We start from the raw sequence: 18,770 nt of genomic DNA on the forward strand, positions 1-18,770 counted from the left end.
ATTCAAGGGCGAAAAAGACAATACATTGTATAGTGATATCGTAAAAGATAAAGAAATCGTCATACCTAAAGACACTGGTCCAAGCAAATGCGACAATCATTCAGAGAAAGAAGTCCTCGAAGGAAACAACGATAAACACATAAAAAATTACATTGTTGACCAAAATGAATGTATTAAAACATGCGATTTCCCAGAGTGCCAAAGCGTTGGAAATTTGATTCACATCACAACATCTTCAAATCGTGAATATCCGACACAAAACCACGAGAATGAAGAGAACGCTTCACTTTTTAGGGGCATCGTTCAAAAAGGACAAAACGCATCGTTCTGTACAATGTAAGAGGTGACAAACTGTACGATTGTGTAAGCGCTGCGGTGCAATCGTTCGCTAACAAAAGGGGTGTCAACGTGACATACACAAAACTGTTAAAGAAAAAAGAGATTCGAGGGACCGCAACGTGTACGATGACAGTGAACGTAGGGGAAAATGATTTTGACAAGGTAAACAATGATTACTTATTTTGGCCTGTTGGAGTTTACTGGCGTGAGTACGTGCCGTACAACACTAACTATAGTGGAAATAACAATACAAATTCAGAACAATTATGGTGATAAAACATTTTTGTATTTTGCACTTATTGTTATTTCTTATGTTAAGATTACTATGCTGGAACATGAGGGGTGTCATGCATGGTACATCTTATTTACGAGTACTTTTTAGAAAAAAAAAACAGTTGTATGTTTTTTAAGTGAACACTGGCTAAATGATAACAATATCACAATATCAGCTTTCTGCAAGACATTGCAAATGATTTTCATATGTTTTATAGTGTCAGTAATGAGTGTGGCAATAGTTTAAAATGTTCTGGGGGAACAGCATTGTTGATTAGAAAAAACCGGTGGGTTTAAAGTAGTCACTGTGTATTCAGAGCGATAGACTCAGTGGTGCGATTTTATCACCTAAAATTTGTCGGGATATTTGTTTTTTATGTACATTGTTACCTTCTACAAATCACTCACAAGCTGAATTTCTGAAACATTTAGATTTTTTGTCATGTTTGTATGATATTATGAGTAGTGACTATGTTACTATAGTAGAAGGTGATTTTAATGTTGACATTACAAACGATACCTCAAATGGAAAACGCAAGGCTTTCGAACACTTTCTTTATGACAGAAACCTGAAGGTAGCTTGTTTGTTAAATAATAGGAAAGGTCCTATGTATACGTTTAGAAACAAAGATAAGACTCAACGTTCTACCATTGATTATATTGTTATTCCAGAATGTATGCTTGATAGTGTATCTGATTTACTTGTTGACGGAAATTGTCCATATGCATATTTTGATAATTTTCCTATTTGTATGTCTCTTAATACTGATCTGCTTTGCGTTACATCTGGCGACCCCAAATTATATAGAAATGGTCTAAAATGGAACAAAGCTGATGAATTTGAGTTCAGAATGTATGAAACTGATATTGATAAACTGATGAACTTTTGAAATATCAAATCATAATAGAGAATACGTCAGTCACATTGAACATTACTGCAGTATCATTACAAATGTCCTTCACATGTCTGCAAATGCGTGTATTCCTTTCGGAAAATATCGTCCGTACCTTAAACCATGTTGGAAGAGTAATGGGTTAGGTAATTATCACTTTGAACAGGGCAAAGCCAGGCGAGCATGGAAAGAAAATGACAAACCAAGAGATAAATCAAACAGACTTTACCAAGAATATAAAGGCAAGAAAAGGGAATTCAGAAGAAGATAACGACAAGCTGAAAGCATGTGGAATGAGGAAAAGTACGAAGACGACAGAAATGCTATCGAAAATGACATTGGTGAATTTTACAAGACCGCTCGGAAATCAAACATTAAAGGTCCCCAACGTGTAAGCTAGTATATGAAGGGACTACAAGTGTTTTACCCGGTGAAATATGAAAAACATGGGGCAAATATTTTGAGGAATTGTATTGTGACACAGCTCTGGTGACTATGATGAAGACTTCTATATGTCTAAGTCACTAAGAGGGTACAAACATTATTTGACCAACCAGAAAAGGATAATATTAGTACATTGGAACATAAAGTTACATCTGAAGAAATTAGCAATCAAATAAAAACTTTAAAAGTGGGATAATCACCAGGTCAAGATAGAATTTTTCAAACGAGCATCTTAAGTATGACGGGAAAACTCTGTTGAAACATTTGTGTAATTTCTTCAATTTGATACTTGAACATGAATACCTACCAATGGCCTTCAGACATGGAATTCTTATTCCTTTTTACAAAGGCCACAATAAAGACAAGTCAGACCCTAACAGTTACCGTGCTGTGACACTTACATCATCAATAGGGAAGTTATTCGAAAATATTATCTTATGTCGTATTCAAACCCACTTAGAAATATCTAAGCTCATCATACCTCACTCACTACAATTGGGATTTGTAAAGGAACACGGAGCGATCCTGGCCTTATATGCCTTAAAAAGTGATTCAGTATTACACAGAAAGAAACTCATGTGTTTATGCAACTTTTCTTAACAATGAAAAGGCGTTCGACAAGATGGGGCAAGATGGCCTCTATAAACTTTATGACAATGGGATAAAAGGAACGATATGGAACGTGATATATATTTCATACAAAGCAGCGACTGCTAATGTTCAATACGGTGGTATGACAAGCCAGGTTTTTCGCATTAAACAAAGCGTTGTTCAAGGCTGTGTTCTCTCAGCTTGGCTCCTCGCAGTTTTTATCAATGACTTGATTAACTATTTTACGCCCATCAGTAAATGGATGTCAGACTTTGTTAAAAACTGTGTACTGTTATGCTAAAAAATAGAGGTTAAAATATAATGCAAAAAAGAGTTGTTTTGATCTTTGAGCCATCTAAAAAACCAAAAATATTGAAAGGAATATTAATTTAAAACTTGGTAACATGACTATTGAAAGAAAGGAAACGGTTAAATATACTGGATCACTCATTAATACAAGCGATAAAACCAATGAACGGACAGAATCAGCATCTAGATCTATGAAACAGAAACTTCATGCTCTTTACAACATCGGATTTAACCCTCGAGGAATGAGTGCTCTAACAAACTGTTCGATTTGGTAACGCATCATATTACCAACAGCACTTTACGCGTGTGAAATTTGGGGTCCAATTAATATTAGTTGGAATTATTATATTAGAAGTAACACAGAGGTACTTCACCAGATTTATTCTACAATTTTTCAGAAGGAGTCCTTTTGAAGCATGTAATGCAAACGTAGGCCTGTGGTCTATAGAAGATTTTGTTGACAAGATGAAACTTTTGCTTTTTGGAAGATTTGCCGTGCTGACAGTGGATACTTTTTCAAGCAGCTATTTAATTTAAGTGCTGCACAAGTGTTGACTGGAGACTGTAGTAAATCATTGATAACATATGATCTCGTTGAACTGTTGCGCAAAATATGACTTGCTTTTGTTTTTCGAAAACTATCTAAAAAACAATTTTTTCCCACCATACCACTTCGGAGAAAATTAGTCATGCAGTCTGTAGACATTTACGAAGAAAACAAGTGGAAGCATAGCGTTGAACAACGACCTTATTTGCAGCGATACGATCGTATTCATACCAATTTGGCTGAACATAGGCTTCTATGACTTGCCGTTTCCTTACCACTTATGAACTCAAAATTAATGACACTTGTCAAATTAGGTTCAACTCCAATCAGACAAGGCATGTGTTCTTTATGCAAGTCCTTTTCAACAGACATTGTTAGACATTATGTACTTAGTTGCGAACAACTTCTAGATGTTCGATCAGAGATGTTTTATAAGATTGTTGATAGGCTTCCTGTCGACGAATCCGTAATATTTTTTGATCAGCATGATAGTGACCTGGTCGTGTCAATATTGGGTGGAGTCACGACTGCCATGAACGCAGTATAATCCGATAAATGGGGTCGCCTCATGTGGCATTTAGCAGAATATATCACAAAAATGAACTCAACTTTTTCGTATGATCTTTTTCACCACTTACTTAGATGATGTATATATTATCATATCAGATCAACTGCATAAAATGTATTTTATTAATTTGATTTCTGTAATGACAAGTTAAATTGTGTATATAATGTTTACGTAGCTTTGTTTGTATTATTATATAGCTAGTTTTGTTTCTGAAATATCTAATCTTCAACTATGGACGAAATAAAGATAATCAATCAATCAATCATTCATCTTGTATTTTTCAAAGAAAATTAGTAATATTTCCCAAAATCTACCATAAATCTAATATGCTTGTGTTGGAGATTCTGAATGTGGGCGTGGGAGGATTGATCATGTTTATGGATCCGAGGAATTCACTTCTTCTACCATTATACAAACATCTAGCTTGTATGGATTTTACCAATAGACAATACTTTATTAGGTAAACCTCAGACACACAGGTGTACAAGAGGACATACACAAACATACAGAAAGCATTTTATAAATCACATTAAATACACTCACGGTTATCATAAATAATCAAATTTACTTGAAACTTTTTTTTTCGTTGTACAATTTAGTATGACATACTTCTAATCAGTTGATCATTTTTTTTATTAAGTCAGATACTGTAAATAATAACGAAGTTTTTGCATAAGTTCTATAATTTCTCTTTTCTGACAAGTGAACAGGTAATGAAATAAGTTGTCTGTTCCAATTCTACATAGTTGGCATGCAAGTAGGTCCACCACGTAGAATTCCTCCCAGTGTTAATTAGAATCTTCAAATTTGAGCATCTGAATTTAGAAATAAACAGTCTATCTGCTAATTATAAGCGTCGCAGATGTAATTCTACTGGCCAGAGGTTGTCTTAGATTTTGAATAGAAGTCTCTACGACTTAAGGTAGACATATTAGACAGATATAAACTGGTCTTTCAATTGTACTGAAAGCATTGAATTTAATACTTGCTTTCTAATAGTATTTGTTCATCCCAGATGAACAGTAGTCTAGTATAATCGATAACCGATTTCACTTAATTATTTTATGTTTGCATATAAAGCATAAAAGGCCTTTTGGCTTTTATCACATAACCTTTTCTTTGCTTTGTGGATTCTTCCATTATAATTAAGTAACACGCCTAAGTTTGAACCAGTACCTACAATATCAATATCCACACCATTACGTTTGATTTTGTGATTTAACTTTGTTTTCCTTTTACTACAAGTTACAACTTTAGTGTTTCTCGTGTTCACTCTTAATTTCTCTATCCTGCAGCGGATAATTTCCCGACTAACAAACACCCTCGACTAACAATTAAACCTCATACATTGCTGTATTAGACTGGAACAATCGAAAATAATGGCATAAAAATCTGAAGAAATGAATTTGGATGATAAAGTAAATTAAAGATAGTCAATTCACTACAATGCTTTACATACTGCTATTCCATTACCGTTAACTTTCTATGTACTTTAGAATTAGCAATGTACAAATTGTTTCTCTTACACAATTCTATTAACTTATTTTATTATTACAGGATCTGGTGTAACATTATCAGGTAATGTATAACATTGTTAGGTAATGTGCATGTTCATCTAATAAGTTTGATATTTCTTGCATTTCACTTTGCAGTCCCTTTAAGCTTCTTGTGTAAATAGATTTTTGTGGAATGTAACCACATCAGAATTTAGGGATAGAATTTGTTAAGATATTTGAAACTACGTGTAAAGTATGAATTGACTTGAAGTTTCCATTGAATAAAATTAATGTTCATGAACTAAAAGATCTTTCTAAACAAAATGCAATTTTTTCTTGTCCTAGATATGTTTTGTTTCGTTTCATTTCCATTTCGTTTCTCTTTGCTTCTTTTCGTTTAAATCCATTTCGTTCGATTCAATTTCTTTTCGCATTTTAGCCAGCACTCCACAGTATTGTAGAACTGCCTAATTTTGGTCTTGTAATCTGATGCTTTGTAAGATTTATAACTTGTAAAATTGTCAAGCATCTGTAAATCTATATATCTAGAAATAGCCCAAACCAAGGCCTTCAGGGTGCAGTGAAAATTTTCTGGAAAAAAAATACCCACAACAAATAGGGTCACCATAGAAACCATGCAAAAATGTGCGAAAATTTGCAAAAAAGTTCATAAAATCAGGTTTAAAAATATCAAATTTCCCGCAAAATATCTTAAATTTTTATTTCATGCCCTGAAACTGTTCAAACTTTTTCCTTCGAAAACCCCTTCCTCGTATGGGCATCGCCGGTTAGATTTTGTGCTATTTCACTTTGTAATCCACTTATTAAATTTAGTATGGTAAAAAATTGACTTACTTTCACTTTCACAATGAAGTCATATTGTCATTGGAAAAAAGCCCCTTCACCATTGAAAATATATAAAACATTGCAAAATACTTTGAAAAGTCCCCTTTTTCAGAAAATGTTTTTTCAACAATAGATTCTTCATTTTTAATCATTATAACAACCACCGGTTTCCATTAATGTCATTTTTCATCCTAGCCAAAAGTGTGAAATTAAACTGTGGAGTGCTGGCTTAAAGGTTTCCTTTTTAAAAGCAGTCCGTGTTAATGAGAGTGTAATCTAGGTAACCAAGATTCAAAGGAAATCAAAAGTATGTACATGTAATCTAGGGACAAAGACCAGACATGGAAACAGATAGGCACAATGTAACAAAGATCACAAAATAAATAAAACAATACGTGCAATACGCAACAAAAATAGATGAGCAACTCGGACTCCTATAAAAAAAACTGGGAGTATGGACCAGGTGTACCGGTAGGGTAAGCGTCTTCTACTTTTTTTAGAAACATCCGACGAGCTGCTCATTAAAAGTCAAGTCCAGGGCAGACGAAATTGGAAAACAAATTTAAGACACATTGAACAAATTGGTTCTCATGGAGCACATGGATACACAGTAACGATTCACGAGTTCATTATGACATCCGTATAAAACTTCTGTAGTAATGACTTCAATCTTGTAACAACATAGCCCTGTTCCAGAAGCCTAATTGTAGGAAGTCTAGCGCGGTACGAAAAGTCTGCGTATTTACGGCGAGGTCTGGCATAACGTATTAGTTGTGATGTGAAAACTCCGTACGGAGATGCTGGAGGCATAAGTTGCCACAGATGAAAAAAAAGTTGACAGTAAGATTAAAAAAAAGTTGACAATACGGAATCAAAAGTCATCGCTTTTGTCGTATAGTTTGATAAACAGTTTTCATTTATCGTCGATTTAAGTGTTGGTCAAAGAGTAATCAAGGGAACCAAGGTCCTAGCGGTAATCAAAAGAATGTAATCCATGGACAAAGACCAGACATGGAAAACAGACATATATAAAATGGGATATAAAGTAACTAAAATAATTACAAAGTGACAATAGCAAATATGCAACCCAGACACCACTAAAAGCTGGTAGCATGGACCAGGTGCGCCGGTAGAGAAAGCGTCCTTTGCTTTTCTAGAAACACCCGCCGTGTTGCTCATAAAAAGTCAAGTCCGGGGTAGACGAAAGAAGAAAGGAAAACACTATGACACATTGAACAAATCAGTTTTCCTGGCGCAGATGGATACACCGTAACGATACACGAATTCATGATGACGTCCATAAAACTTCTGCAGTGATCGACTTCAATCTTGAAGTAATATAAATAGAAGTTTTGAGCGATACAAAAAGTCTTCTCGGTTTCAGCAAACTGTCATAATGTATGCATTGTGATATGAACACTCCATACGGAGGTGCTGAAGTGATGTTGCCACAGATGAAAGGAAAGTTGACAATTCTGAATGGAAGTAATCACGTTTGTCGTAAAGTTTGGTCAATAGTTCTCCCTTAACATCGATTTCTAAGCTTAAGTGTAAGTCAAGATATGAGACTGACTTCACAGTGTCAGTAGTATCCTTTATCTCAAGTTCTTTATGGTAGATCAAATCCCCAAAATTAGGATTGTTTAAAAATAATACGTCATCTATATAGCGGAAACTGAAATTAAAGGATCTAGCTAAACGATATTCTTTCTTTCGGATCAGATCAGCTATAAATGAGGCTAACTTCACATTGTACGTGATTTATCCTTTATCTCAAATTCTTTGGGGGTAGATGCGATGCATAAAATCCCCCAAATTATGATTGTTTAACGATAATACGTCTCCAATATAGCGGAAACTGAGATTAAAGGATCTAGTTAAACGATGTTCCTTCTTTTCACAAGCTCTTGGGACCAGGAATTTTTTTTATCTAAAAAAATATCATCAAATCATTTTGTTTCGAGATTTGAGTTATTATATGTGTTCCCTGACATGTCTGCTTGCTATTTATTGCTGTTTATACTATTCCCAGTTTTCAGATATCTGAAACTCAAATCTGGAAATAAATGATTTGATGACATTTTTTTAGATAAAAAACATCCTGCACCCAAGCGCCTGTGCTTCTTTTGGATCAGATCAGATAAAGTCAGTCTTTAAGAGTGAAGGAATAAGTCAGCGAGAAGAGGAGCACAATTTGTTTCCATTGGAATGCTGACCGTTTGTGGTTGATTAAAAATTGGTGTTTGAAGTCTGCTTATTCCTAAGGATTCGTAGGTTAGAAAAATTCGTGCAAGTGAGGCGAATTGAAATAAGTACGAAATGACAGGAGCTTATCGCAAATCTTTCTAATAATAGCCGTAGTACGTAACAGTGGAGATGGCTGAAGTGAATCCAGATTTAATAAAGGAACGATCTGGGGCTTTATTTGATGTAGAGAAGTTGACAGAATTTATCTACAAAGGTCCTGCCAGGGTCAAACGGAAAAGACACATTCGTAAGTAAAAGCAAAACATCCTACATTCACTAGAAGTAGAAGTGTTAAAGTGCGATGACCTAAATATTGACCTAACAAAATATGTAAATTCATTCAATAAAACTTACACTTATGTATCATTTCTAAGGACATTTGAAATTTGTTTCTCCGCAAAAAAAGTAGGGTAAGTCCACGAAAAGTGGTCTTGAATTATACTAGAAAAGATTACTTCTGAGGTTTATTATTATAAAAATAATCCTGTCTTGTCTTGATTAAAAACTACTGCGTTAGTCGAAATAAGCAAATTTGTGGATAATTCTAACATGGCAGATATTTATTGGATGTGAATACCATCGATCTATCAAAATTAGTCTAGATCTATATGATCAAAAACCAAATCCTACTAAAAAAGTACTTTTGGAGTGTATCTTGAGAAATTAATGGTTCTGGCCAGTTTAAACAGTGCATATGCAGGAATTTGTCCTGAAACCAAAATACAAATGTAATACAATGTGATGGCCATAACCTTTCAATAAATACATGTAATTAACATATATCCTGAACAATAAAATCTCCTAGCTACCATGGAAACAATCTATCTCTATGAATTTGATTCTTCACATATTAAATATATTCTTTATTGGCACAAACACAATTACAATAATTGGCAAAGGCCCATATAATTGATATATAAAAGTGTAACATATATAGTAGCGGTATACATGTAACTAGAATATTAATCAATTGTTATGAGATGAGATATTTGTTATGAAATAAATTTTTTTCTGATAGAAAAAATAATATCTAAAAAATTAGTGATAATCTTTAGTATAGTATACGAATCACTGAATATACATTGTTCCAGTGTGTAGTACTTAATTGAATCAATATCTTTTTTGAGGATATTTGATAATTTGGACATAAATTGACCTAACTTTGGAGTATTTTTCACATTTTAGCAAAAAATGTAATTCATCTTCAACCTCCCCAGAGTTGCAAACTTTACATAATCTCTTGTTTGCAGGAATTGATAGATGACGGCCTTTTTCTATTTCCAAATTATGGCTACTGATTCTAATATTGCAAAGAGAGGATCTTTCTGATCTTTTTTTGTAAAATATCAACGAAGCTTGCTCGTTTGTATTCATTGTGTAAATTTCGATAAAATGTTAGTTTATTTGAATTTTGGATTTGGGAATGTTGCTCTTGCATAAATTGATTGGTTATTTGTTGTTTTATATTTGATAAAATAGGTTTAAAGCTACATTTTTGATAGATTATGTGTGAAAAACCAAGTTTATTGATAATAGAATACATTCTCTTTGTCCAAGTGTTATTGTTTTCTGTAGCTTGAAATATTTTGAAAGCCAAAGTGTTTTCTTAGGAAAGAAGATGATTTAAAAATTTAACACAGGAAAACATAATTTTTGAGTGAAGTGGGAGTCGTCCAAGTTCAGAACGACATGCAGCATTTGTAGCTTTGCAATGTACACCAAGAATTTCCTTGATGAATTTTAAATGAAATTTTTCTACAACTGAGTTATTAAAAGTACATGTATCAATATATATACCGCAGACTTCACTACAGTACAAATGAATGGGGCTAATTAAAGTATCAAACAGCTTTTCTAATACATGACATGAATTATCTAGCCCTACTGACTTTTTTATCTTGAACAAAGCTTTTCTAGCCTTTTCCATCAGCAAAGATATGTAGCTAAATTAAATTTACCATTATAATGTAACATGACACCAAGATAACAATATTTTGGTACTGTTTGAATGATATCATTATTGTATGTAAACTCATTAATATAAGATCTACCATTTGAATTAAATACAATAACTTCAGATTTGGACACATTAACATATAATTTCCAATTACAGCTATATTCATGAACAATATTTAAACTAGTTTGTAAACCTTGTTTACTTTCAGATAATATAACTAAGTTATCAGCATATAAAAGACAATTTACCGATATATTCCCAATTTTTACAGGTTTGCAATTATTTGACTTTAACACCTTTACAATGTCATCTAAAAAAATATTAAATAATAAAGGACTCTAAACATCACCTTGTTTGACACCACATTCTGATTTGAATGTGGAACTTATCCATTTGAAAATTTGGTTCTATTTGTTGTATTATGATACATAGAAAATATTATTTGAAATAGTTTTGGAGGAACATTTGCTGACGCAAGTTTGTAAAAAAGACCAACCCGCCAAATGTTATCAAAAGCCTTACGTAGGTCAATAAAAGCAGCAAAAACTTTTCTTTTCTTAATTTTTTAGTGGTCAATAATGGATTTGATTGAAAATAGATGATCAGCAGTTCTGCTGTTTTCTCTGAAACCAATTTGGTTTTCACTTAGGAGAGATTTGCTGTTTGTAAATTCCAGCATAAATTATTCTATTAAACAGTTTTCCTAAATTATAGAAATTCTCCTATAATTACAGGGGTCAGTCTTATTACCTGATTTATGTAGAAGAACCAAAAAGCTCTCATTCCGTAGAAGTTATAGAAATTCCCCTATAATTACAGGGGTCAGTCTTATTACCTGATTTATGTAGAAGAACCAAAAAGCTCTCATTCCATAGAAGTTATAGAAATTCTCCTATAATTACAGGGGTCAGTCTTATTACCTGATTTATGTAGAAGAACCAAAAAGCTCTCATTCCATAGAAGTTATAGAAATTCTCCTATAATTACAGGGGTCAGTCTTATTACCTGATTTATGTAGAAGAACCAAAAAGCTCTCATTCCATAGAAGTTATAGAAATTCTCCTATAATTACAGGGGTCAGTCTTATTACCTGATTTATGTAGAAGAACCAAAAAGCTCTCATTCCATAGAAGTTATAGAAATTCTCCTATAATTACAGGGGTCAGTCTTATTACCTGATTTATGAAGGAGAACCAAAAAGCTCTCATTCCATAGAAGTTATAGAAATTCTCCGATAATTACTAAGGTCAGTCTTATTACCTGATTTATGAAGAAGAACCAAAAAGCTCTCATTCCATAGAAGTTATAGAAATTCTCCTATAATTACTGGAGTCAGTCTTATTACCTGATTTATGAAGAAGAACCAAAAAGCTCTCATTCCATAGTAGTTATAGAAATTCTCCTATAATTACAGGGGTCAGTCTTATTACCTGATTTATGTAGAAGAACCAAAAAGCTCTCATTCCATAGTAGTTATAGAAATTCTCCTATAATTACAGGGGTCAGTCTTATTACCTGATTTATGAAGAAGAACCAAAAAGCTCTCATTCCATAGTAGTTATAGAAATTCTCCTATAATTACAGGGGTCAGTCTTATTACCTGATTTATGAAGAAGAACCACAAAGCTCTCATTCCATAGTAGTTATAGAAATTCCCCTATAATTACTGGAGTCAGTCTTATTACCTGATTTATGTAGAAGAACCAAAAAGCTCTCATTCCATAGTAGTTATAGAAATTCCCCTATAATTACAGAGGTCAGTCTTATTACCTGATTTATGAAGAAGAACCACAAAGCTCTCATTCCATAGTAGTTATAGAAATTCCCCTATAATTACAGGGGTCAGTCTTATTACCTGATTTATGAAGAAGAACCACAAAGCTCTCATTCCATAGTAGTTATAGAAATTCCCCAATAATTACAGGGGTCAGTCTTATTACCTGATTTATGAAGAAGAACCAAAAAGCTCTCATTCCATAGAAGTTATAGAAATTCTCCTATAATTACAGGGGTCAGTCTTATTACCTGATTTATGAAGAAGAACCAAAAAGCTCTCATTCCATAGTAGTTATAGAAATTCCCCTATAATTACAGGGGTCAGTCTTATTACCTGATTTATGAAGGAGAACCACAAAGCTCTCATTCCATAGTAGTTATAGAAATTCCCCTATAATTACAGAGGTCAGTCTTATTACCTGATTTATGAAGAAGAACCACAAAGCTCTCATTCCATAGTAGTTATAGAAATTCCCCTATAATTACAGAGGTCAGTCTTATTACCTGATTTATGAAGAAGAACCACAAAGCTCTCATTCCATAGTAGTTATAGAAATTCCCCTATAATTACTGGAGTCAGTCTTATTACCTGATTTATGTAGAAGAACCACAAAGCTCTCATTCCATAGTAGTTATAGAAATTCCCCTATAATTACAGGGGTCAGTCTTACTACCTGATTTATGAAGGAGAACCAAAAAGCTCTCATTCCATACTAGTTATAGAAATTCCCCTATAATTACAGGGGTCAGTCTTATTACCTGATTTATGAAGGAGAACCAAAAAGCTCTCATTCCATAGTAGTTATAGAAATTCCCCTACAATTACAGAGGTCAGTCTTATTACCTGATTTATGAAGGAGAACCAAAAAGCTCTCATTCCATAGTAGTTATTTAAATTCCCCTATAATTACAGGGGTCAGTCTTATTACCTGATTTATGAATAAGAACCACAAAGCTCTCATTCCATAGTTTAGGAAATGTTCCTTTGAGGAAAATAAAGTTATATAATTTTTCAAGAGGTTTGAGAATAGTATTCCCACAATATTTTAACATTTTGTTAGAGATCATATCTGTGGAAGTACTTTTTCCAAGTTTCAATAGTTTAATAGCCTTAGCTATTTCCTCTACAGTTATCTTGTTATCAAATATATTTTGAGCTGGCCCTTCATTAATATTTTTCATAGCTTGTTCAAATTTTTGGTTTATGTTATCATGAAAAGCTGAATTATTATTATCAGTTTTATTTAAGTTTTTGAAGAAATTTACAAATTCTTCTTTTGGTAAAGTATCATCGGAAATTCGGAATCATGATTCAAGTTCTACCGGTCTAGTTTATTTACTAGGTTCCAGAATGATTTTGGATCATTATCAATGCTATTATTCATTTCAGCATATAATTTCTGTTTATATTGTTTTTCTTCATATTTACAAATCCTTTTATATTTTGACTTATAAGTATAATACATTCTCCTGTAATATCCATTACTAGGATTTTTGTTCACACGTTTCTCATAACATTTAACCAACTTCTTTAAATCTGCACATGATTGTGCAAACCAAGGTTGTCTAGTAGGTTTTGTACCTTTTTTCATTCTGTTGGGTGACTGGTTGACATATTTAGCAGATTGCTTAGCACATTCTATTAATATAGAATTGAAAGAGTTAGTGATTTCAAATTCAGAACTCATATAATCCAAAAATTTACTTTTAAATTCATTATTATTGATTTTTTCATTAAATAAGCATTTAGCTTCCTTAGACCATATAAATTTACCAGGGAGGGCATCTAATTTAACAGTTCTATGGCACTGTGACAGATAATCTATAATAAAAAATGTACAACTAATTGGGCGATGATCAGAAAATGGTACCAGATCAAAAATGTCTAGATATCCAACAGAACTTAATAGATCTTGTGACACTAAAGTGTAATCCACTAGACTGCAACCATTATAGTTTAACCCAGTTCATGCAAGGAAAACTAAAATTGATTAGAGAAGATAGAAATCATTTAAAAGAACTAATTTACATTATGATTATGTTCACCCTGAACAAGATGCAACTTACAAATGTGTTCTACCCGTCCAGGCCTGTCCACCAGTATCATGTTTACTCAGATGAACTGTATATCTTCAAGCCAGGTGTACTCAATTACAAAATTGAATAGCTCTATTTATTCATGAATATTCCTAATTGCTACTAGAATTTTTGGAGAACAAACAGCTAAACTGTTACTCTTTATTCATATTTTACGATCATAATACAATATTATTACATTGAAAAAAGATATAATATAAATAACAGAAAAATCACTGCTACTTGTATACCTCTCATAAACTATGAATGATAGCTGTGTATGTAGCATGCAATTTTGGGACTACTTTGTGTAATTCCAAACAACTTTCTTGTATATGCAGGCGACTGGTTCTCGAAATTGTGGTATTACACCTATTACAGAAATAAATTTTCCAGCTCTCTGTTTTTCTTGTTTTTTTTCTAGTAGGATAGGGTATTGCGATCACAACGGTATATAAAAAGTGTTATCTTTTGGCGTTTTAGGTCACTCTGCGGGAAAAAAAAACAATGCCTATTCCTAATACAACTCTATGGGAAATATGAACAAAAACTAAATGGCATTTTTTTTATCTCTGGTAGGCAAATATATAGTGTTTTACTCTGAATATGGGTTCAGCTATAAAAATTTAAAATCAAGTATCAATCAAAAACAGCAAAACAAATACCAGATAAATGTAAATCAAAGTACTCATGTACTGAATCAATTTACATTGATTGTTTGATTTTTTTATGCCTAAAATAATTGTCAAATTGCAAAGATTTGGGATAAAAGGAAAGGAAGGGATCAAATTCAAATGAATCTTAACACAAGCTTAATATTACTATAAATGTTAAATATTGAACTATCTTGTTTAATATTTTAATTCACTATTCTGAGTACACACACACACACACAAATGTGTTGTGTATCGTAGTAATACACCATTTTGGGTAATATTCAGATTCGATATCGGTTTATATGGAACATCTAGATGAATCAATACAAAACTCTCAAACATAGTGCATGATTGAGCTACAAACTACTAGCTGGGCATTCCCAGTTTTTCTAATTTTCAGCTAGGTTGAAATTCAATTTATCGACATCCAAGTTGAAATATTCTATTAAATCATTCAAACTTAGTCCACAATCATTGAAATTAATCATTTCCTAAGATACATGTTCTCTCAACTAACTACATTTCTCAGTTGGTAAGATTTATAGCTCAAGTGTTACAAGTTATTCCATAGACATCTATGTAAAAGCGCTTAGTTTCTGGACACCTAGCTCCAGAAACACGTACAACGTCTTATAATATAATTTCACCAATCGTGTCTGGCGCAGGAAACATTATAGCCATGCACTTGACTTTTTATGAGCAACTCGAGGGTGTTTCTAGAAAAGTAGAGGATGCTTACCCGACTGGTGCACCTGATCCATGCTCCCAGTTTTTAGTGGAGCCGCAGTTGCTCATTTGCTTTTGTTACTTTGTTTGTATGATATTAGTAACTTTATGTTGTTTGTTGTGTATATGTTTTCCCTGTCTGGTCTTTGTCCCTGGATTACATTCTTTTGATTACAGCATTAACCTTGGTCCCTTTGATTACTCTTTAAGCCCTTGACCACCTACAGCTCTATCATAATAACATACAAATGGCCAGAATAACCAAATAGATTGATTATAGCAAATAGCAATAACACCAGACCCAAAAATGACACATTTCCCGAGAAATACATTATCGAAATTATATGCCATCGCCTATGTGAAGTTTCACTTTGTCATCTGCAGGCTACTGATATCACGAGGCGGTAACCTTAATAAAAAATACACAATACTGTGGATGACGCTGTCAGGAAGGTTTCAGGGGTTAAGCTACCTTTTGTAAAAAAAAATGGCAAAACGATGAGGGCAAGCAATAGCCTGAAACCCCTTTCTTCTTACTAGTTTTTTGATCGCAGAACCACCAGGGCCTGCATAAAATACTTGAAGACAGCTCTTCCAATTGGTACTCAGCATTTCTCCTTATATTTCAACATTAATTAAGATTGATGACTTTTTATAATCTCGCAAGGTTTTAATTTCTAGCAGTAAAAGCTGTTTATTGGATTTGGTTATTGGTGTGAATAACAGAATTTAATAAGATATATTAGAAATATCTACAAAGTGGACCTTACTATCTGCATTTGAACCTTAATGGGTAATGCCAATGGGACTATTTTCCTGTGGTAGTGTAAGATAACTGCAGTCGCTATCAGGTTTTACAAATCTATAGGCTCTGGTGACTGTTATATCAATTCTGATCTTCAATCTAAATTGATAAAAACTATAAATTTTAACCCAAAATTAGCAAGCCCTACCTCCTTCTTTGACCAAAATGCAAGAAAAAAAAAAACAGAATTATGGGTGCTAGAGGGTAAATCTTTTGGTAGTTAGCTTCAAGGTATGAAATGTGTAAATAAAATGATAAATAAGGATGTTTTGACAGTGTTTTAGATTAAAAATCTGACAAAAATATTAAATTTTACAGTTTTCACTGTAAACCAGCTTTTATCACATTCTTTCTGGACTACAAATTTTCCATATTTTAAGCAGGATCTCAATCAAAAGGTCATTTTGGTTAAAATAGACAGTGAACATGTACTTTACAGCACTCCTTGCATCTTTGCTACATGTAATAAACAGCATGAATAAGTTAAATCAAAGTACTCATGTACTGAATCAATCTATATCGAACATTTGAATTTGTACGCCTTAAGGAGGTAGACCTAGGGTAGGGGACATAAATATTAAAATCAATGATATGTTTGAATCATATTCAATTCACCAAAGCCTATCAAGCTATCATTTGAATCCGAATGAAATCAATGCATGTTTCTTTGATACTTACATGAGATTGATGTAAATTGCTGAATACAAACGTTCCAATGATTTGTAAGAGTTGTGTCCCTTACCCTACCTCCTTAAATAATCGTCAAATTGCAAGAATATGGGATAAAAGCAGGGATAAAAGGAAAGGATGGGATGGAATTAAAACATATCTAAACGCAAGCTAAATGGTTAATATTGAACTCATTGATTTCATTTCTAAATTCATCATTCTGATTATGAAGTGCATTTAATAATGCACAACAAATTTCGCAATGCATTGAAGCATGCAGTGTGCCAGTTTGCGAAAAATTTAGGTACGATGTTGGTTTACATGGAATAACTAGATGAATTAACACAAAACATCCAACATACTGCATGATTGAACTACAAACTACTAGTTGTCCTTTCCCAGTTTCTAAATTTAAGTTGAAATTCAATTTAAAGATCTCCAGGTTGAAACTGTCGGTCAAATCATTCAAACTTTAGCCTCAGTTACCAAAATAAAACATACCCTTAGATACACGTCAATCTCAACTAGCTACATTTCTCAGTTGAAAAGCTATGTAGCTCAAGTCCTACAAGTTATCGCAAAAGATACCTGTGTGTCATGTAAAATTGCTTAGTTTCAGGGCACCTAGTTCCTGAGACACGTACATATACAATATAGGTACATTGTCGAAAATTATTGAAGATATGTGATGAGGCGATGGAACAGGTAGGAAATGCGAGGCTCGCTGAGCTATTTCCCCCGTTCCAAGCCGAATGCACATATCTTCAATGATTTTCGACAATGTACCTATATTGTTTTTATCCTGTTATATTAATAGTTTTGTGCATGTGTACGTTTTTAAAATAAAATTTTAAAATGCATATCCCCTGAGGAGCCCCAATCGTTAAACCGGAAGAAAAAAATTAATACGCATGGTGCATGACTCAGTAAACATTGAAATTTAATCCGCACCATATAATCCGTCAAAGCTGTTTGAAGGAAATAAGCAATGTATCAAAATTTTTTTAATTCCAAGAGACAAATAAGTGAAATGAACAATAAATACAAATATTTTAAATGTTGTAAAGTCGATTTTATGAACATTAAGGTTTTGAATTTTGCGAGGAAGGTAGAAGCTGACTTGTTTCTGTTTGGTATATGGCAGTAGGTTTCAGGGGTGAAATTTGTGCAGTAGTTTCTTTGGGATTTGAAATATTTGTTCGAGATTTTTGAAGAAGAGGAGGCAGTAGTCTGGGCAGATCTATAATGTAGTGTTCCTCTGATTCATTATCTTTGGGGTTTAGGCAGTAATGAATCCAAGAGCATAACAGTTTCCTGGTCATTTGTCTCTTCAAGAGTTTTATCATATTGTAATGCTTCAATTTCTTTAAGTGGGGACCAGTTTATGTTAAATTGTGACGGACACTCTGGCTCTGAGTCCGATAAGACTGAAATGACAGGGGAAGTCGTCTGCAAACTGAAAATGAATCAAATCTTTAAAGAGATTTTGGATTAGCCATATATATGATGGTGAAAAAAATACAAACAAAATCATTATTTGGTTTACATAAAA

At 33.1% G+C, this 18,770-nt stretch overlaps 1 protein-coding gene across 1 annotated transcript in view; it reads left to right on the top strand.

Annotated features, from left to right (window-relative positions):
• Positions 1 to 8,661: 8,661 nt before the first annotated feature.
• The window catches only part of LOC148600965 (peroxisomal acyl-coenzyme A oxidase 1-like), a 35,739-nt gene continuing 25,630 nt past the window's right edge, over positions 8,662 to 18,770 (top strand). The window contains exon 1 of the mRNA XM_088556634.1: positions 8,662 to 8,800. Coding sequence (XP_088412760.1) covers positions 8,683 to 8,800 — 118 coding nt within the window. The 5' untranslated portion in view covers positions 8,662 to 8,682. The remainder of the gene's footprint in view (positions 8,801 to 18,770) is intronic.

Source organism: Perna viridis, chromosome 12, assembly GCF_037379345.1.
Source record: "Perna viridis isolate PV_CMFRI_1.1 ecotype Kerala chromosome 12, ASM3737934v1, whole genome shotgun sequence".
Taxonomy (NCBI): domain Eukaryota; kingdom Metazoa; phylum Mollusca; class Bivalvia; order Mytilida; family Mytilidae; genus Perna; species Perna viridis.